General features: G+C 38.3%; 1 protein-coding gene and 1 long non-coding RNA gene across 2 annotated transcripts; both read left to right on the top strand.

The window, feature by feature from the left end:
* The first annotated feature begins 4380 nt into the window (after positions 1-4380).
* Positions 4381-6532, top strand: LOC133740647 (uncharacterized). Its single transcript, XR_009861351.1, has 4 exons — positions 4381-4675; positions 4856-4897; positions 5529-5857; positions 6247-6532. It is a non-coding gene; the product is annotated as an uncharacterized LOC133740647 (long non-coding RNA).
* Positions 6533-10674: 4142 nt separating this feature from the next.
* Positions 10675-12526, top strand: LOC133730264 (NAC domain-containing protein 30-like). Its single transcript, XM_062157890.1, has 3 exons — positions 10675-10900; positions 11414-11682; positions 11783-12526. Exons 1-3 carry the CDS (start codon positions 10675-10677, stop codon positions 12524-12526), a joined length of 1239 nt encoding a protein of 412 aa, XP_062013874.1.
* The last annotated feature ends 9210 nt before the right edge of the window (positions 12527-21736 follow it).

Below are 21736 nucleotides of genomic sequence, written 5' to 3'. Positions count from 1 at the left end.
AGAATGTTTTAATTGCTTTTCACTTGTTGGGTTGAACATACTCAAATGCCAATGGGGAATTGCTTGTCATTGAGGACTTGACCAAGACAACATTAATATTCATATGCCAATTGTTGAGATTTGTGAACTACTGATGATGAAATTGGAGCGAAACAAAACAATACATCACAAGAGTTCTTGAAGAATTTTTCAACGGTTTTCACTTGCTCTTGTTTGTCCATATTATTTGGACAGTTAATACATTTTTGAAACTAGATTGATAAGAAGACTCGATTTCATGCATGCTAAATTATTGATAATCAAATTCATGATATCCATCTGCGGTAGACTTGGAAAAAAAAAAAAAAAACTGCATGGAATTAAGAAATTCCAACTATATTTCTTTATTGTTAATATAAATATCTCTTTTGGTAATTTAACTTACCCATAAAATGTGATGTTGAGTGTGAAAAAAGGGATGTGTGAATAAAATTTCTCTTTTTTGCTTGAATAAGGAGAATTCTATTCATAACCTCCAAAATTGGCACATAGACCTCTTTCAATTTTTGAATATTTTTAATTCCTACTTTATCCTTCTAGAAAAAAAAAATCTTCAATTGCGCTGGAGAAACTTCTTCTCTATATGTTTTTATTTTTTTACAATAACCTAATCTATCCCACAATGGTTAACGAACATATATCATTGTTATTAGTATTTTGCTCTAGTATGTTCTGGATGGTAATAACATATATACCAAATCTCAGAATCTATATTTTGGATGATTGAAACCTAATGACTCTCTCTGTCATTCATCTCTGTATTCCGAATCTAGATGGTTATTTGGTTGTAGTGTGCTAGCTATACATAATGCAATTTCGGATCTGGTCATCTTCCTACATGCATTCAACAATAATTATGCATACATCTATTCTGGATTATACGATGGGGCTTTAGCATTTCAAGGTTTAATTCATGTGATCCAATGTTACTATAGTAGGCTAATTAAGCAATGCGTACTGAGATGAAAGAAGTGTATAGAAAGAAGGAAAGAGAGAACAAATCGACGAAAAAAAGAAACAAGGGTAAAATTGGAATTTTATTGTTAAAATTTGGAAGAGGAGGTTCAAATACAAAATTTGGAGGTATGAATAGAAACACTCCTTGAATAAACATCCCCATATCTCATATCAGTGTTAGAAATTAGAAACAATAGATAAAATAAAAAGAAACCTTGCATCACTAAAATTTTATACTTTTGGTTCTGAAAGTTTTTCCTTTTAGAACCATGGCCTGCTATATATTATGCATGGTTCAAATTTTTTTACTTAGGGTTTAGGACTTTTGATCAGACAAAAAAAAAAAATTTGATTTAGTGTTTATTGACAAAACAATTAGGGTTTTGAGAAGAAAAAACAGCACTAGGGTAGTTTGGGTGTCAGAAAGAAAATAACCATTTTGTTATTCTCATCTACTTTAGGTTTATTCTTTTCCACACTACTAGCAAAATAACAATACACACGGATTTACTGTAGTTAAAAGCCACAGAAATCCGTGTGAAATAGAAAAAGCCACAGAAATCCGTGTGAAATGAGCATAATCGGGCCCACAATAATTTATACAATAACAATATCAACGGAAATCCGTGTGCATAAACAACAGTCACAGATATCTGTGTAAAAACTAAAACATTTTCACACGGATATCTGTGTGAAAATCAATTCACACTGATTTCTGTACGTATTATAAATTAGTTTATTTCGAAATAATTAATTTTTTATGTTATGTGAATTATGGAGGGACGGATTTCCGTTACAATAAGTATTTGATACAGATATCTGTGTGAAAAGAACATAATTGATACATATTTGATTTATACAATAACAATATCGACGGAAATCCGTGTGAATAAACAATAGTAACAGATGTCTGTGTAAATGATAAAATATTTTTACACGGATATCTGTGTGCAAATCAATTCACACTGATTTCTGTGTGAAAATCCGAAATTAGTTTATTTCGGGATCATTAATTTTGTTTGTTATGTGAATTACGGAGGGACAGATTTCCGTTATAATAAGTATTTGATACAGATTTCTGTGTGAAATGACTAACACACACGGATTTTCGTGTGAAAAACAATGAGCTACACAATTCCGTGTGAAAAAGGAGACTACACACAGAAATCCGTGTGAATAAACAACAGTAACTGATGTCTGTGTAAAAACTAAAACCTTTTCACACGGATATCCGTGTGAAAAGAACAATTAGCTACAAAATTCCGTGTGAAAAACTATAGGTATATATAAGGTTTACCACTTATTTGATATCGAAATAACGGCGGATTGAGTTAATTTTTTTACACAATACCTATTAATACACTATAAATAGATGGGTAATGTCAAATTTATTGATTTTCAATTTTTATTTTTTGGTTCGCACAAAATTCTTATATGTCTACTAATGTGGTATAACTAGTTTATTAGTTGTAAATAAAAGTATACCTTCCATGAGCAACAATGCGTAGGAAATAGACTTTATCAAAATCGACCGTAGGATGTTATTATGATAAGAATAAATGGTTGTGTTCAAAATTTCAGCTATTTTCGTCGTCGTTTGGGTTTCGATCTAGTAGGTCAACCCTAAACTTTAAATACTACATAAAACTAATATGCTCATAACCGCTCACTCGTAACTTATTTTTTTGATCTGTAAACTCTCATGCTCTCATGGGTAGAAGCTATATCTAATGTAAAAATTTCTGAAATTTTATCTCCTCAAGGGTCGGCTCCCCTTTGGGAAGTAGAAGCGTTTAAAGGGTTGACAGGTTTTTGGTACAGATATCTGTGTGAAATGAGTAACACACACGGATATCTGTGTGAAATGTTAACATGGAAATCCGTGTGAAAAGAACCATTAGCTACAGAATTCCGTGTGAAAAACTATATTAGCTACACAATTCCGTGTGAAAAACTCTATTAGCTACAGAATTCCGTTACAATAAGTTTTTAGTAAAGAAAAGTATACCTTCCATGAGCAACAATGTGAAGGAAATAGACTTTATCAAAATCGACCGTTGGATGTTGTCATGATTAGAATAAATAGTTATGGTCAAAATTTCTGCTATTTTTGTTATCGTTTAGGTCTCGATCTACTAGATCAACCCTGAACACTAAATACCACATAAAACTAATATGCTCATAACCGCTCATTCGCAACTTATTTTTTCGATCTGTCAGCTCTCATACTCTCATGAATATGAGGTATACCAAATAATGTAAAAATTTTGAAAAGTTTATCTCCTTGTGGTTTTACTCCCCTTAGGGAAGTATAGGTGTATATAAGGTTAACCACTTTATTTGATACTGAAATAACGATGGATTGAGTTAATTTTTTTACACTATACCTATTAATACGCTATAAATATATGGGTAATGTCAAATTTATCAATTTTCAATTTTTATTTTTTGGATTGCACAAAATTCTTATATGTCTACTAATGTGGTATAACTAGTTTATTAGTTATAATCAAAAGTATACATTCCATAAGCAACAATGCATAGGAAATAGACTTTATCAAAATCGATCGTAGGATGTAATCATGATAAGAATAAATGGTTGTGTTCAAAATTTCAGCTATTTTCGTCGTCGTTTGGGTTTCGATCTAGTAGGTCAACCTTAAACCTTAAATACTACATAAAACTAATATGCTCATAACCGATCGCTCGTAACTTATTTTTTTTATCTGTAAACTCTCATGCTCTCATGGGTAGAAGCTATATCAACTAATGTAAAAATTTCTGAAATTTTATCTCCTCAAGGGTCGGCTCCCCTTAGGGAAGTAGAAGCGTTTAAAGGGTTGACCGGTTTTTGGTACAGATATCTGTGTGAAATGAGTAACACACACGGATATCTGTGTGAAATGGTAACACGGAAATCCGTGTGAAAAGAACCATTAGCTACAGAATTCCGTGTGAAAAAATATATTAGCTACAGAATTCCGTGTGAAAAAATAGAATAGAGACAGAATTATGTGTAAACAATAATTAACATGACTAGTTATATATTACCGAGATAAATACACACGAATATCAGTGGTAAATATATATGTATCTCACACGGATTTTTCGTGGTAAATTTTTTCCCGCTCATTTTTTTGGAACAAATTCAATTTCCCTCCCCTAGTAGTATTACACACGGATTTCCGTGGATTACTGAGATACATACACACGGATATCAGTGGTAAAGGTAAATGTATTTCACACGGATTTCTGTGTGAAATATTATAAACACACTGATTTCCGTGCATCACTGCTGCTTAAAACCAGATTACCCAGCCTCCTCCGAATTCTCCTCTGTCTCCCTCTCTCTCATCTCCTCCACCCACTGCCCCCTCCCCCACCCTCTTCTCCGCCTCCCCCTCTCTCTGCTCCCCCTCTCTCTCATATCCCAGCTCCTCTTCTCTGCCTCCCTCTCTCTCATCTTCAAATTGTTTTGGTTTAATGGAGGACAGAGGAACTAGATCTGTTTTCTCTCTCCTCCGACACCCACTTCCGGTCACCACCGTGACTCACCTCCACCATCACAGACCTCACCGACCTCTGACGAGTTTAACGCAGCCTCTTGACTTCCGGCAACAACCCGTGAAGGACCCTGTGCTTTTTCTCAAACCGACGTCGTCTTACTTGGAAAACGGAGGTGAGCATCGATATATTCTGTTTTCATTTTGTTCTTCCATTTATGTCGAAATCAGTCATTCTGTTTTGTAATCATTCTTTTCTGTAATTGTGTTACTAGTTTGGATTTCATCTATTTCTGAATTTGAGTGTCTTATGGATTGAATTTTGGATTTGGTTTTCGCCTTTTGGGTGTTTATAGGCAGTACTCCTGGGCTCGATATCGAAGTACTCCCTGAATCAGGTATAATTTTCGTTATTATCTTTGGGTTTTATACTTTTGGTTCTCTTCAGTTGATTTGATGATTGAATTGGGTTGTAGAAGTTTATAAATCCACGGAATGGATATTAAGTCTGATCATGCAGATTTTGTAGTATTATGTGATCTAAGTTTGGAATTGGGGGATAGCAGTTTGAGCATCAAGTAAATATAACTGATAACACTGCCGGGATTCTTGCCGATTATTAGACTTTATAGGTAACTTTGTATGATTATACATTATATTGTGTAAATCTTAGCCAAAATATCCATCTAAAGACAATAAAAGAATGAACTAAAGAAAATGTACCAGTGCAACATAAGACTTTTTATTTTCTGATGAAAGGGAAGTATATGGACATATAAGATGCCTGTGAATCCCTCATTTTGCTGCTTTAGATTTAGTGAAGATATATGATCTATCTGTAAGTAGGGAATTGTGAGTACAAATGACCAATAGAACACTAGAACAGTAACTATGCATAACAAAATAATATTATGCAGATAACCATTTCTTCGGGCAGAAATATTTCCTGGATTTCAGTGCTATAATTGTGTCATTTCCTTCATGTATTCATATCTCGGTATGATTCCTGTTAATTCATTTCATTGCCAGGTATCAAAGACATATCGAGAAGAAAAAATGTTACAAGAAGCATATGTATAATGTATTCATTGTAAAGGCTAAAGTCGGACTGAGTGCTTTTGTACAGGCAGTCGGACTGAGTGCTTTTGTACAGGCAGTAGGAATCGGTAAAGGGAAGCAAGATCTAACAGGCATTTCCATGGAGTCTTCAAACTAAAATCAAGTTCTTCCTGTTTTTGTTGCTTCTTGTTGCTTACCTACTTCTGCTTTCTACTGCAGTGCTTCGGAAAAGACCGGCTCCTTTAGCTCACGGTACCCCTTTGGCGAATTCCGTGGTTTAGTTTCTCCAGAGTTGAAGGGTAAGAATAAGCTCTGAACTCTGTTAGGTGTCTTTTCTCTATTGGTGGTGCTGACCCTTCATACTTGGATTTTGATTTTTCATCTGTTTAATTGTTTAGATAGAACTAACTTATCTACATCAAGCATTGGAACTAACTTATCAATTATTCATTTTAGAGGTTATGAGTGCGATGCAATGCCGCTAGGCACAGGAACTTTGCAAGGGATAATATTGCAGCATCTTTTTTTTTTTTTTTCTGAAAATATGGGTTGCAATTTGGTTGTTAAGTTGCAATGAAGTTGTGCTATTAATTTATGGATGGTTGATTGTAGTGGGCAGCTATATACATCTTTATCTTTATTAGTCATAACGTTTGATTCCATTCTTCATGGAATTTTTATGGTGCAGATGGAATCTCAATTGTCACCAACTTGAGGAGGAAAAAGATTATGAAAGCGAAGTTCAGACTTCCTCCACTCTCAGATGCAACACCAGCACCTCAACACACCCGCTCATTGTTTTTAGGAAGTTTCTTTTGCACATGTGGTGAAGGAACTAATGTCCATAAATAGCTTCTAGGATATTGTATTTCCTTTTCGATTTGCAATTAAGAAACTATTTGTATATGATGACTCTATGAATATAAGTTCGCATATTCTTTTCTTAATTTATTGTTATTTTATGAGTTATTGAACTGATTGTGTCAACTTTAATTAAGTAAAGGGCTAAATACTAGTTAGTACCCTGTGGTTTAGGTCCAAAATCAATTCAGTCCCTGGACTTCTAATTTCATCAAAAACACCCCTGCACTTTCAATTTTGATCTAATAGGTCCAATTCGTTAATATTCTTTCAAATAGTTGGATTATTTGTTGAAAAACTATTTATTTTTAATAGTAGGACTCACTCCTAAATTGATAATGCAGACCACCTTGACACCACATCATAAAACATAGGCCATATATGATCCACATTAACAAGTTAAATAACTCAATTGTCGGAAAACTAACAAATTGGACCTATTAGATCAAAATTGAAAGTGCAGGGGTGTTTTTGATGAAATTAGAAGTTCATGGACTGAATTGATTTTGGACCTAAACCACAGGGTAGTAATTTGTATTTAGCCCTTAAGTAAAACAGAACATAAAGCATAATAAGAAAATTAACGAAATTGGTTCCTAATTAATTAGCAGATTTTTTTTTTGTATTTTTTTTTTTTATAAATGCTATCACTTTTACACACAGAAATCAGTGAGAGTTAGGGTAAAAGAATTTGACACAGAAATCTGTGTGAGATAGGTACATATTTGACACAGAAATCCGTGTGAGATGGGAAGTTATTCACACGGATTAATCATGGAAAGACAGTGGGGCCCACGTCTAATATTCACACGGAAAAAATAATCCGTGTGAGATAAGTACATATTTGACACAGAAATCCGTGTGAGATAGGTAAACATTTGCTACAGAAATCCGTGTGAAATAGAGTTGTTCACACGGATTTCGTTCCATTCTGGTAATTTATATTTATGGAATTATAGTGGGGCCCACGTTAGTATTTCGCACGGACAACATAATCCGTGTGAGATGAGCATTACCCCCCCTCCAAACCGCACGGTAACACCAGTCTGTGCGTGCACTGTGTGTAAAAGCTATCACACACTGAAATCAGTGTGAGATAGTCTTATTACCCACAGATTAAAATCCGTGGGTAATTGTTGTTTTGCTAGTAGTGCCATATGCGTACATCCTTTTGCATATATAAAGATCTGAAAGTCGATAGTGTTAAATGCCAGTAAAGTATATGTGTATAGAAATTTATGATTGCATAATATATAGGGAAAATTTCACAAACAGTACACCAAGTAAAGGCCACTAATAAAACTTATACATAATTTTTCAAACCGATCATTTTGGTACACGAAATCTGAATCCCGACCCACTATTCATACATGACGTTAATGACGCCGTTAATTTTATGTCATTTTTCATTTGTCAAGGAGTAGTTTAGTACTCTCTCACTCTGACTCTTCTTTTTGGTCAAAAAAAAAAAGTTCTTCTTTTTAATTTTTTTGGATTAAAGGCAATTACTTTTCCAGACAACCTCCCATTATTAATTTGTATCAACTATTATGTGCTAGTTTTTCTAGTGATTATGGAATATTTATTAGCTGCTCTTTCATTCTTCCTGGAGATCTTGCTTTCAGTCCACATTTCTGAATATATATATATATATATATACAGATCCTATCCAGAGCGAGGTTAAGGTTTAGGGTCACTTTCCGGTTTCATATCCACATCTCGACCGTTCAGTTTTTAGGTACTAATGTATAGATCATCTCTGCAAAATTTCAGCCAAATTGATGATCTATAAGGTATCTAACTCGTTCAAACCAATGAATGAACTAAATCTGTCCAACCTGAACCGTACTAGCTTTAAGGCAGTTATCTATGCCTTAACGACCATCAATTTGATTGAAATTTTGCAGAGATGATCTATACATTAGTACCTAAAAACTGAACGGTCGAGATGTGGATATGCAACCGAAAAGTGACCATAAACCCTAACCTCGCTCTAAAATTTCAGAGCGAGGCATCGCTCTGGATAGGATCTGTATATATATATATATATATTCTTATTGCGGTGGTAGATCTAAGGTGAGGGATGCCTTGCGAGTCAGAGAGAGAAGAACTTTTTTTTTTTTACCAAAAAGAAGAGTCAGAGTGAGAGAGTACTAAACTACCCATTGACAAATGAAAAATGACATAAAATTAACGGCGTCATTAACGTCATGTATGGATAGTGGGTCGAGATTCAGATTTCGTGTACCAAAATAATCGGTTTGAAAAATTATGTATAAGTTTTATTAGTGGCCTTTACTTGGTGTACTGTTTGTGAAATTTTCCCTAATATATATCCAGAGTGAGGCCTCACTCTGAAATTAACGTGTGAGGTTAGAGTTGAGGGTCACTTTTCGGTCTCATATCCACATCTTGACCGTTCATTTTTTAGGTACTAATGTATAGATCATCTCTGCAAAATTTCAGCCAAATTGATACCTTAAAGATCATCAATTTGGTACGTATTATTAAAACCGCTAGAAATGGATCGTACGTGGGTGGTGTCTTGGTGACCTTATACAGATACAGTTTAATCAGATATTCAGATAAAAGCAAAAAGGATGTTGCATCATGCCTGTATAAATGAGTAATTGACGGTAGAATTATGATCATATTATGATTTGAAGACTAATAGATCTATCTAGTTTGATTATATCGAGTTCAGGACGCTCTATCAAACTTGATGGATAAATTAGGACTAGAAGACACTTATTAAAGATAATCAAAACCCCTAACGAGTCATTTGATATATTAGAGGCAAAAAACAATTCGATATAGTTATGTTGTAAACTTATCGATCAACACCGGCCTACTACGAGATATATGTAACGTACATGTCATGCATATCACTGGTTAATATAAATGACCTTCACAGTGCAATAATGTCAAGGCCATTGCCGGGCTTCCATGATGCTTCTCCATACTACAGTCTCAACAAAGATTTCCTTGTAAGTAGGCTATTTCATCACGAGGTCGGCTTTGTTGAAATAGCAAATCAAACATATGAGGAAACTATTGGTTTGGTGGGTTTCTCCGTTTCTAGGTGACCACCACGTTTTTCATCTTTTATTACCTATTATGGGCTATGCATATAGCTTGCAAACTTTGATTTTTCATTGCATATTTACTGCATTCTCACATGCAGATCGATTGTATTGGTCAAGAGACAAAGCATTCAATGCTTGTCTGATAGTTGTGTTGTAAGACTAGCTCCCTATATAAGGGATCAAGTAGTGCGTTGTAAATTGTAATGCATCCCAATTAACTCATTGAAGAGTTCATCAATAAGATAGCAGTAGCTAGTCTTCCATTTTGTCTCTTCCTTTGCTTTGTTATTCTTGCTTCTTTTCTTTAAGTGTGAGTGAGAGTGTGGTGTGATTTGTTTGTAAACCTATCACCCATTGTAGTTGGTGTTAGCTTGAAAGCTTAAATACCAACATGCTTAGGGGTGAACACCAAACACAGATGGGGCTTTTAATGCTTCAATCGGCACTGTCGCCTGTCACAACTCAGGCGGCTGCCATTTCACAAGTGAGCTCCCGAAACAGGTTTCCTGCATTGTGTGTCCCAAGAACATTTGTTGAGAATGTGATAAAATATAACTCCCACATTGGAAAAATATAACTTTGCTTATGGGTTTATAAGGGTTTGGGCCACTCCATCCATTGCTAATTGGTTTTGGATGTGAACCCTAGACTACTTTGTCATGGTATCAGAGCGGGTTACCCACGTGTTTGGTGTTTGGTTTCAGCGATGGCCACACGTGCTCACTGTTACTCTGTTACTATAACTTGTCCCGTGTATAGCTTTATCAAGGTTGACCAAATATCGAAGCTCGTAGAAGAATTTTTGGAAATCCTCTTTAAGTTACTATAAATAAAAAAGTAAAACAAACTAATCTCGATCGTACACTTAGAATCACATCAAGGTGCTTTTCTGCTTCATGTCCATTACCTTTTAAGTCTTTAAGAAACGACATATATTTAAATATGTAGTAGTCAATGGTATGTTACAATGAGGTTGACCAAATATCGAAGCTCGTAGAAGAATTTTCTGGAAAATAATGAGTTTTATAAAACAAAACCTAATTTGACACAAAGTTGGAAATCCTCTTTAAGTTACTATAAATAAAAAAGTAAAACAAACTAATCTCGATCAGTACTTAGAATCACATCAAGATTGGTTTTCAAACAGGCATTCAAAGTAAGGTTCAGAGATGGATAACAAGAAATCCTCTTCAAGTGCTTTGATAGCATTACCTTCGCCAATTGAAGAAGATGAAATTGAATGGAAGAAGAGCTTACCATCTGGAGTGAAGTTTCGGCCCTCACATAAAGATTTATATCATTATCTCCATATGAAGGTTCATACTGGGCGCATTGATTTTGGTGGAGTTATTAGAAGCATCAATCTTTATATATATAAGCCCGAGGACCTAAGAGGTATGTAATAAAAAAGAAGTAGAAGCTACGTACGTAACGATCATTGATTCTGTATATGCACGTTGTTTCTTAATTCTTGCCCCTTAGCATCAATTAGCTAGTTTATACTACAGTTTTCGTAGCTCAAGTTTGGATTGCTTTTGGGTTTTTGACAAAGCAGAAGCAATAAGACATGGGATTTTTTAAAGTTGCCATTTAGGGTTTTTCACAAGAAATTTTTTTAGCGTTTAGGGTTCTGACAAAAAGAATTGTTAGGTTATAATGTCTTCGACAAGAAAACGAGCTCGGTTTAGGGTTGGTTTTGGGATTGATTTAGCGCATTCAGTCCGATTACTTGTTCTTTTTTTCTTTTCTTTTTTCAGAGAGGATTATTCTTCAACTTCCATTGCACTCAAGCTTTGAATCAAAATCTGGGGTTTTAGACTTTTAATTGAAAAAAATTAAGAGTATTCCTTTTAAAGATAATTATTTTCTTGAATGAAGTCAAACAATTGACAGTGAGTTTTTACACAGGTTTAGCATTTGATAATGATGATGGCCGCTTGTACTTCTTCACACCATTGCAAAAGAAGTTCACAAAGGGAAAAAAGACAAACAGAGTAACCGGACATGGTTTTTGGAAGGTCACGCAGAAGTCTGTAAAGATTATGGACGATGACAACAAGCCTATTATGACCAAAACACCTCTGTGTTACTTTTACTTTTGGGGCAAAAAGGGAAGGAAAACTCAGTGGCTCATGGACCAGTACAAGCTCATCAACGAGGGCAGTAATCCTGTAATGGTACGTTTCCATCACAATGTGCAGACCTAATTTGGTTATGTATAAGAAAAGTACTTATTGTTAAAAATCTGCAGACATAACTTGTGTTTTTCTTATGCAGTTGAAGAATTGGGTTCTTTGTGTTGTCCACTATAAGCCAAGAGGGAATAATGATACAAACAAAAGAAGCAGCACTGATTCAAGGTCCGAGGCAGTGGGATCTTCTACTCAAAACTCGATGATAGGTTCGTCTTCCGAATCCAATCCCCAAATTTCCTTTGGCAACAATAACTTCAATGTGGCTTCATCTTCTAACCCACAAGGTACTAGTTCATACCCAGAACCGGTGGCATTCCAGACTCCTAGTAACCCAAATAAGAGACAGCAGTGTTCTACTTCTTATGATGAGCCTTTGTGTATCACCTGCCCTGGTAATAACATTGCCTCTTATGCCCAATTTCCTAAACGTAGATCACCTAGTGCTAATGACACCCCCAACATTGATCAAAACCAAGCTAGTGACCCTTCTTTTGATCAAATGGTTTCTAACGTACTCAACCAGGATCCTGATGAATACACGTGTCTAGAGCCATTACTCAACCTAGATATAGGCGATTACGAGTGGAAAGACGATATTTTTAATGTTCTTTTTCCATCTGAACTTAATCCTCAAAATAGTAACCCTAATAGCATGAACCCTACAACTACTACTACTAGTCATCCTACTGTCTCTGCCTCAGATCCACCTCCTCCCACCTTCAACTCTTCTGCCGATGAAAATGCCAGGATAGCATCTATGGCAAAAGTGGGTCAATCCAATGCCACAACAAGCTTATCGATCACTAAGGAAGGGAAGACAAGGTAGGAGTTAAATTCGTTAATACTGATTTTCTCTTTTGTTTGTTCTTCACTTCTTCATTAAGTATATTTGGGAATTCAATTGTATAATTTTAACACTTTTTTGTTTTTTTTTTTTTGGTGAACTAAAAAGTTTGGAGAGAGGAAGGCCATCTCACATGGCCGCGCTAGAACAGATCTACAATTTCGACCTTGAAGGACTGACGTTGGACATGTACTTGTCTCCACAGTCCCCAGATATAGATTTCCGCAGGAGATTTACAAATCGCGTGACTCAACACAGGACTGTTAGTAGCGGGGATCGAACTTAAATCGTACAATTTTAACATTTTTAACATTTAGGTATTTCAATTTGTTGAGGTAATTTAATTTTTTTGAATCACGTGTAGTGAGACTGTGGAAGTTTACTTCTTTGCTGAATTTAAACTAATATTTGTCAAAATATTGGTTAACGTGGCTAGCTAGGTTTAATTTGATGGTCACGAAAAGTGTCAAGAGTTTTCAGGTACTTCTAATACTACCATGACAGATTCTATATATTTTGCAATATAAATAATAACTAATTTTCTTTATTAATTCAAAAGCGTTTTTGACCCTCCAAGAAGCAATTCTAAACAAGCCATAAGATAGATCGATGGCAGTTGCTAATTCGTTAGTTTTTAGTCTTTTAGCTAGCTAAGGCTTATTTCCTCGCTCAAGTAATCAAATCTGAATTCAATTGACCAAATAGATTAGAGCTTGAAATGAAAATCTATTAGATCAGTTCCATTACATGAGAAAACTATGCAAACAACCCTCACCCAGCTATTTCAGATGAAACGCATGAGATACTAAAATGAGGAGACAACCAAATTGAAGTGTGTTCCTAACATTTTGACCTAAATTAGCTAAGAATAATGAAATTCACACTCCCTACTTTGCAATCCACACTCATTTCCTTTTTGGTTGAAATTTTTATAAAAAAAATAAAATTTAAGTTACCAAAAAAAGAATAAGGGAGTGTAGGTTGTAAAATGGAGAGTGTGATTTACTCCCCGTTAGCAATTATCTTCTACAAAATTAACTTCTTTAAATTTACAACCTAGGCCTTATGGCCCTAGACGTACAATCTTTCAAGTTTTTATTAGTAATAAATCGGGCATGGGGTTGAAGCTCTCAATTAGGTTAGGTTTCAAACCCTTTAAAAAAAAAAATTGATATGTAAACATGATTAGGAAAGCCCTTTTTTTTCTCTCTCTCTCTCTCTCTCTGTTTTTTTTTTTTTTTTTTTGAAAAGCTCTCTCTGTTTTTTTTTCTTATACAAGGATTAGGAAAAGGTGTTGGATTCTCCAAAATTCACATTGATTGATTTCAAATGACTTAACAAAGATCGTAGTCATTATGACTTAACAACTCCTACCCTACTTGGACCCTAAACCACTCTATATACAAATATACATCTCGATCTCTAGGCTATAAGGAACTCAAAAATCATATTACAAGTATTTTTTATATATTTTTTATTTATGATCCCGGCTATAAGAGTTTGTAAGTAAGAAAATGAATTAGCTAGACTATAACTAAGAGAGGTTTTCATCTTTTGTCTTGAAGAGTTTGGGTTTACTGCTGTGGAAACAAATAAACGGATTTCTAATGCTGGATTTGGTTTTGATGGTATGTATGGAGGCGGACAGAAAAACAGGTGTTTGGACCGATTCACTAGACTAATACCCTGATGGGTTGCACTTACTGATCATATCGACCGTTTAATTCATGAGGCTGCAAGGGGTAAACCATCGCCCGCAGCATATTATGACCAAAAAACCTTTGTTTTACTTTTATTTGGCGGTAAAAAGGGAACGAGAACTCAGTAGTTCATGGGCCACTACAGTTTCATCAACGAGGGTAATAATCCCGTCATAGTATATTTCATTACATTATGCAAACCTAATTTGGTTGTGTGAAAAAAAAAAGTACTTACGGTTGAAAATTGGCAGACATAACTTTGTTTTTTCTCGATCTTATGCACTCGAAGAAACGGACACTTTCTACAGTCCACTATAAGCCAAGGGGGAATAATGACACAAACAAAAGCAACAGCACTTATACAAGGTTCAAGGTCGTGGGATCTTCTTCTCAAAACCCGATGATTGGTCCGTCTTCCGAATCCAATCCCCAAATTTCCTTTGGCAACACAATAACGTCAATGTGGCTTCAAATTTCGAACCACAAGGAATTAGTTCATACCCAAAAACAGAGCTAGGGTTTCTCTCTGCCTCCATCGTTCCTCAGCATCCTCGACCTTTCTCACCATGGTCGAAGAAGTATCATCCTCGCTTGGCGTCTACACTAGCTATTTAGGAGAAGGGGAGGACTTCTTCTGTCCTGTCGACGCCCAGCACAGTCTCAACTCATCAGTTTGCAATCGGATAACTGTTATCCGTAACAACAAAGAAGTGCGCCGATCCCAAAGTTTTTATGGGTATGATGGCCTTTGTCTGGGGCTTCCGCAATCGCCTGACAAACGGGGAGCAGACCGAGCAGTGGTTGAAGATGGTGGATGGAGGACAGTGGTCCTATGCTGGCCATGTCTGAGTTCGATCACCTGTGTGATGCGACGATGGTGTCTATCACTTCGATTCTAGTCTGGGATTAGATCCTTGACCTCCCGTCGGTCTTGATGACGGAGGGGCTTTTTCTTTGGTTAGTTCAACGCTGGGATCAGTGCTACAGCTTGACAAGCTGGGTCTGCAGCACGAGACGATGGCTAGGTCGGGTTAGGATCCGGCATGCAATTGCCTCTCCAGTCAAACAGGCTATTTGTCGTCGACTTACAAGTTTACCTCTGGCACCTCAGCAACGATCCGCTTCAGGTATAAACAACTAGTTAGTTTTTGTAGGGTGTATGGGATGCTGGAGCACTCAGCTGCAGGTTGTTTGACTACTATCGCGCTGTCACTGAACCCTAGACCAAACGCCAGCCCCGCTAGGGTTTCTAAGGCGTCTAAAACTCAGGTCGTTTCTTCTGGAATTTCCAAGTTGGTTGCATGCGTAATCCCAGCCACCAAACTTATTCACCTCCACCTCGAGATCATTTACCTTCTCCATTCTCGCGTCCCTGCTGAGTTATTGACTGCTCAACTAACACAGTTTAAGTCAAAGTCGACTATGCCTATTTCGAATGCTATTGTGCCTACTCCTGTGGCATCTCGTGTGCCCTTGGCTCTTATAACAAATAAGAAGAGGGTAGCATCATTGGCTCTGGTCCCTACACAAAGCGTACGAAGCTAGAGTCCAAGTCGGCATCTACTCCAGTGCAGCTTGACTTCGAACCATTTCTGGCATTGAAGAACAAGAATCGGTTCATTCTTATTTTCATGGAGATGTTGCTTTGAGGTTACTTTAGGGTTATCTAAAAATGACTCAGTCTTGTCGTAGCTTAATTTTTGGGTGAGATATTTGTTTTATTTTATCTACATTCTACTATTAATGGATTGACACCCACCTAGTATTCCATGAGGACCTTCAAATTAACTGTTGGATAGTGATCTAAATGTTAGTTGGAATATAATTATTCAATATATGCAGATGTCAGCCAATCGTTAGTTTAAAGTTCTCATGAATTTCTCATTTTGTTGGTATTCACTAGTGCAGTAGTGCCTTACCCGTTAATAAGTATATATATGCATATGTGAATAAAATTTATCTTTTTATTATTTTGTACGTCATTTAGAGTAATTTTATCCACACATTCCTATTTGTAGAATACACAACCTGTTTAAGGATATCTCTATTTGTGTTTGGCCCAAACTCTAGGTTACTTGACCTAGTGGTAATAGGGTTAAATTAGAAGGATCTAGATTCCTATTCAATGTACGATTACTTTCCTTGTACGATTGAGATTCTATGCATTGTAATCCTCTATATAAAGAGGCCCCTATTATCAATGAGAATACACAGCAAATTCCTCTCAATTTCAGTTTCTCTACAACACGTTATCAGCACGAAGCCCTAACCCTGAAACCTAATATTCGTAGCCTTCAAATCCCAGAAACCTCCGCCGCCCACCTTGAAGATCTTACCTCCAGAAGCCCAGAACCGGCGGCGCTGCCCCCAGAACCGGTCGGAAAATACCTGGACCGGCCCCCGGAAATACCGAAAACCTCTCTGCCCGGTTCGAAGTCTTCCTCACAGCCTACTGCCTCCATACTCCACCAGAAGCTGTAGCCTGACCCCAGATCACCGGAGCCGAAAATTCACCACCGGAACAGGCCTGAAACCGCCCGAACCGGCCGCCTGAATCAACTGAACCACCGAACCGCCGCCTGCATCATCTGCCTCTGCTTCAGTCAACCGAGCCCATATCTGGTCAACCCTAGGCCCAGAACCCAGCTCGACCCAACAGCAGGAGAAGACAGCTTGGCCCAGAAGACCTGAAGCCCAACCTCTCAGCCCACTGACGTCAGCCTGCCACGTCAGCGCTCACGCAAGCGTCCAGTCAGCAGCCCACGTCAGCGTCAGAGTGCCACGTCAGCAACCGGCCGCCACGTCAGCACCTCGGTCAACGTCAGTCAACGACCGGTCAACCTTTTTTCCGGCCACTTTCCAGCGACTTTTCCGGCCAAATTTTCCGGCGACTTATTTCGAGGTATTTTTTACTAAACATTCCCGTTTTTTAGAGTTTTTAAATTCAATTTCTCTTCTTTTCTCGGGGACTTTCAACCTCCCTTCTTCTACCCCCCTTTCTTCTTCATAGGGGAGACCAAAAGCCGAACTGTGGGGGTTCGTGCTCACTCCAAGCTTGGAGCTTGTAGAGTCCTCCAAACTTAAGAGTTGAGAAGAAAACGATCGACCACACACATCATTGTTTTAATCTAATCCAACCCCTCTTGGAATCGAATTTCTTGGAAGCGACTACGCTCGGAAATTCCTAATTTCTTGGAAGCGACTACGCTCAGAAATTTTATATGTTTTCGTTGTAGCCTTTCACGCTCCGAAACTAACCCTAATTTCTTGTTCTCTTTCAGGATGAGTAACCTGAACAAATTGGACTTTGCTCCATTGGGAACAACTGGCTCTGAATATCACAGGTGGGTTCGTGATGTCCGCCAGCATCTCAAGGCCGAGGGAATCCTGGATACGATTCTCGAGCCTAGCCAGGACGTGCTAACTGTTGAGCAAGCTCAAGCTTTGGAAGCAAATAGAGCAACCTTAGAGGCAAATAAGGCGAAAGCCATCATCCTAATGACTCGTCATATGGATGATTCGCTCCAGTATGAGTGTATGAATGAAGAAGACCCCAGAAGGCTGTGGGTCTCACTCGAAGAAAGATTTGGCAACGTTCGTGACTCCTTCCTTGCTTCCTGACCTAGAAGTGAGATGGCATAGCCTCCGCTCCTACGATTTCAAGTCAGTTCTTGACTATAACTCGGAAGCACTTCGCATTAAATCCTTAATGGAATTCTGTGGTAAAGAGATCACAAATGCGATGTCGATTGAGAAGACTCTCTCTACCTTCCCCGTTTCTGCATTGATGGTTGCTAAGAACTACCGAATTGATGTTACTGCAGGACGGATCACAAGGTTTCATGAGCTTATTGGAGCTATGAATGTCACTGAAAAGTATGACAACATCCTTGTGAAGAACTATAATTCGAGATCCGTGGAAATAGAGCATATTCCGGAATCCAATTATAGTCGTGCCCCTAAGAGAAGGCGCCAAGAGAAAAACCCTAACACTAGGGATACTTCTGGACTTTCTGGTCCATATAATCGCTCTACTTGGGAAGGTAATCGCCAAAATAGGCGAACACGGAACCGAAGAGGTCAACGTGGAAAGAGAGAGGGAGGCAACGCCTCTGGCCATGTTGGTGGCTCCACCAACACTAAGAGCCATCTTAATGACGCTTTCAAAGCACCTCAATCAATGGAGTTTGAGCAAAGAGATGTATGTTCTCAATGTGGAGTGTCTGATCATTGGGCACACATTTGTAGAGCTCGTGAAGAACTTGTCACCGCCTACAAAGCATATTTGTGAAGCAAGAGAAGCTCACTATGTAGAACAAGAAGATCAAGAAGATGATCTAGAGTGAAGGGTTGAAGACTACGAATCTGGCTGGGATCAATAGATCGCCAATTCTGTTTAAGTCTTTATTTTCCAAGAGATGTAGGCAATTGCCATATTATTTTTGTAGTAGATGCCTATGGTTTAGTCTTTCTTCAAAGTAGGCGTACTCAATGTAAATGTGATGTCTAGGAAGGTTTTGAGATAAGTGGTAATTAAGCGAGCTTTGCTCCACCGACATCGCCCTACTCACCTGGTCACATTTGCATTGGAATTACCGAAAAAAGTTAGACGACTACCATTGTTTTGCATTAGCTAAGCATTTGGATTAGATTCTCTTAATGGTTAAGAGACAATGATGTACTCCGTTGGCTTATGAATAAAATTTTGAGTTCTTTTCATTATGACTCCATTTTGATTCATGAGCATGTTACTTTGTGACTACGATGGCTGGGCCATCAGTATTAATTCAAGGACATGGAATAGCCCAAGTTCTCTTTGCCAAATGGCACCTTGATTAATGTCACAGAAACTCTCTACGCTCCTAGGGCAACTCGCACCTATGGATAGCCAACGGATTCCATGCGAAAACGCATGTAGAGAACAGAAATGAGTTCATTTGCAATGCCTCTAATGATTGCGAACGAAGGCGCATCTTAGAGAAGTTTATGTGTCTCTCTAGTGGACTCTATGTCACTATTCGAGCTATTAAATCCAATAAAGTTATGAGAGAAGATCTCTTGGATTTAGACACATATTGGCTTTGTCTCGACAGGATAAGTCACCCTGGTCATGATATGATGATCCGTCTACTAAAGACTTCACATGGACACCCTCGAGCGAAATGAAGCAAGAATCAAAAATTGGTTCCTGGACTTAGCAAGACCGCAACAATTGCAGCATCTGGCGCTGCAGCTGTCTTGGAGCGCCATATGGCCGCCCAAGTCCCTTGTGACAACGCCATATATGGCGCTACCCATGGCCATGACGCCATGGATGTCAATCCCCATGGTTATAACGCCATCGATGCCACTTCCCATGGTCATGACACCATGATGGGTGATGTAGTCACAAACTTTGCTTCAATATGCGTTTCAAACGCTCAGGCCCAACCAAAACTCTCCTTGGTTGCTTCTAAGGCCTCTCACTCATTTTACAAAGCCACTTCCTTAGGAAAATTAGGACTGAGACCGTCCTATGCAAAGGATATGAAAATACTCATTATGTTCTTACATAGAATCCGTAGGGATTCTGTGGACTGATTCCACCACCTTGCGGACGTTTAAATATCTCATGATGTTGGTTGATATGCAAACACGCTGGTCACGTGTTGTGCCATTGTCCACTTGTAATGCTGCTTATGAAACACTCCTAGCACACATCATATGACAACGGGCTCACTCCCCGAATCATCCTATTCAGTCAATTGGATTTGACTATGCTAGTGAGTTTACATCGAAGACTTTCGATAGTTATTGCATTTGGGACTGATGTTGGACATCATATTCCCATGAGCACACCCAAATGGTCTCGCGGAAACGACTACGATGGTAGTCCGGACATTGGTAATGCGCACCAACCTCCTTATATCCGCTTGGGGTGATGCAATATCGCATGCAGCTATGCTAATTCGTCTATGACCCACTGCCACTCAATCTACCTCTGCGTTACAGCTAGTGACTGGGTACAAATATCGTACTTGTGCATATTTGAGTGTGCCATTTATGTGCCAATTGCGCCGCCACAGCGCTCTATAATGGGTCCTTACAGACGAATGAGCAACTCAGTTGGATTTGAGACTCCAACAATCGTCCGCCACTTAATGCCCTTGCATGGCGATCTCCTTACCGCTAGATTTGCGGATGTCACTTTGATGAGACAGTCTTCCCGTCGTTAGGGGGAGATAAGAACACAGATGTTCAGCAGGAACGACAGGAATTGTCGTGGCCTGTCCCCACTATGTCTCATCTCGATCCCTACTAAAGTGACGAGATCACACAAATATGCTGCAAACATGCCCGCAAGGATGGAAGTCCCTACGAGAGGACGTAGCGCCACTCTACATAGAGGTAGGCATGGCGCCAATGCCAAAGAGAGTGATACTCTGGCGTTATAGGCCATGGCCCCAGCTAGGATGCTTGGGAGGCCCGTGAGTTCGAATGATACTTTGGCACATTCCAACCCTTTGATCATCGACACTCAAAATCCGTCTCATGAGAATCTTCCGGGTTATGGTTATCGTTGGGGGACGCCTCAACGTTAGAACCCTATTCCTGAGAATATAGAGCTCTATGAAAATTACACTAGTGTACATGAGACGTGGGATAGAAACTCCATCATAATTGATGATGTAGTTGCGCATTTCGTTGCGCATGAGTTTGTTGAGTTAGATGATATCGAACCACGCTCCGTTGATGAATGAATGCCAACGTAGAGAGATTTGGCCTAAATGGAAATATGCGATCCAGGTTAAGATGGATTCTCTAACGAAGAGGAAGGTTTTCTGAGCTAGTGATGCCAACACCTCCTGACATAAAACCTATTGACTAATGGGTCTTCGTTAGAAAGCGTGATGAGAAAAAGATATGGCAATCTCGCCTTATGGCGCAAGGCTTCTCACAAAACGCCCTGGAATCTACTACGATGAGACATATTCTCTCGTAATGGATGTCATTGCACTCCACTACCTTGTCAGTTTGGTAGTTCCCGAATAACTGAACATGCAGCTTACAAATGTGGTCACTACGTATCTCTATGGGGATCTAGATACGGAATATACATGAAGGTTCATGGTGAACTTCATTTACCCAAGTCAAGTGGCTCTAGACCACGGAGCGCGTTTACAAAGAGGTTGAAACGCTCACTAAAGTGACTACTTGATTGGGAAGGGATATGCCCACGCGTTTCCATAACAAGTTTCGGATTCTATCGCGGTTCATGTTGGACATGATCTTCATTGGAAGCCCTTAAAGAGTTAAGGGAAACCGCTGAACACTAGAAATCCAAGTTTGAGATGAAGGATTTTGGGAGAACACGATTATGTCTCGGTTTAGAACTTGAGCATCGTGTTGATAGATGCTTAGGCATTTTGACAAGGTCAAGCCTTCAAGCACCCCCATGATCGTTCGTAGTCTTGATCCTGAAAAGGATCCTCTTCGTCAAAAGGATGATGAC

This window comes from Rosa rugosa, chromosome 1 (assembly GCF_958449725.1).
Source record: "Rosa rugosa chromosome 1, drRosRugo1.1, whole genome shotgun sequence".
Taxonomy (NCBI): domain Eukaryota; kingdom Viridiplantae; phylum Streptophyta; class Magnoliopsida; order Rosales; family Rosaceae; genus Rosa; species Rosa rugosa.
Note: the sequence above shows the minus strand (reverse complement) of the source record. Positions and strands in the feature narration are given on the sequence as shown.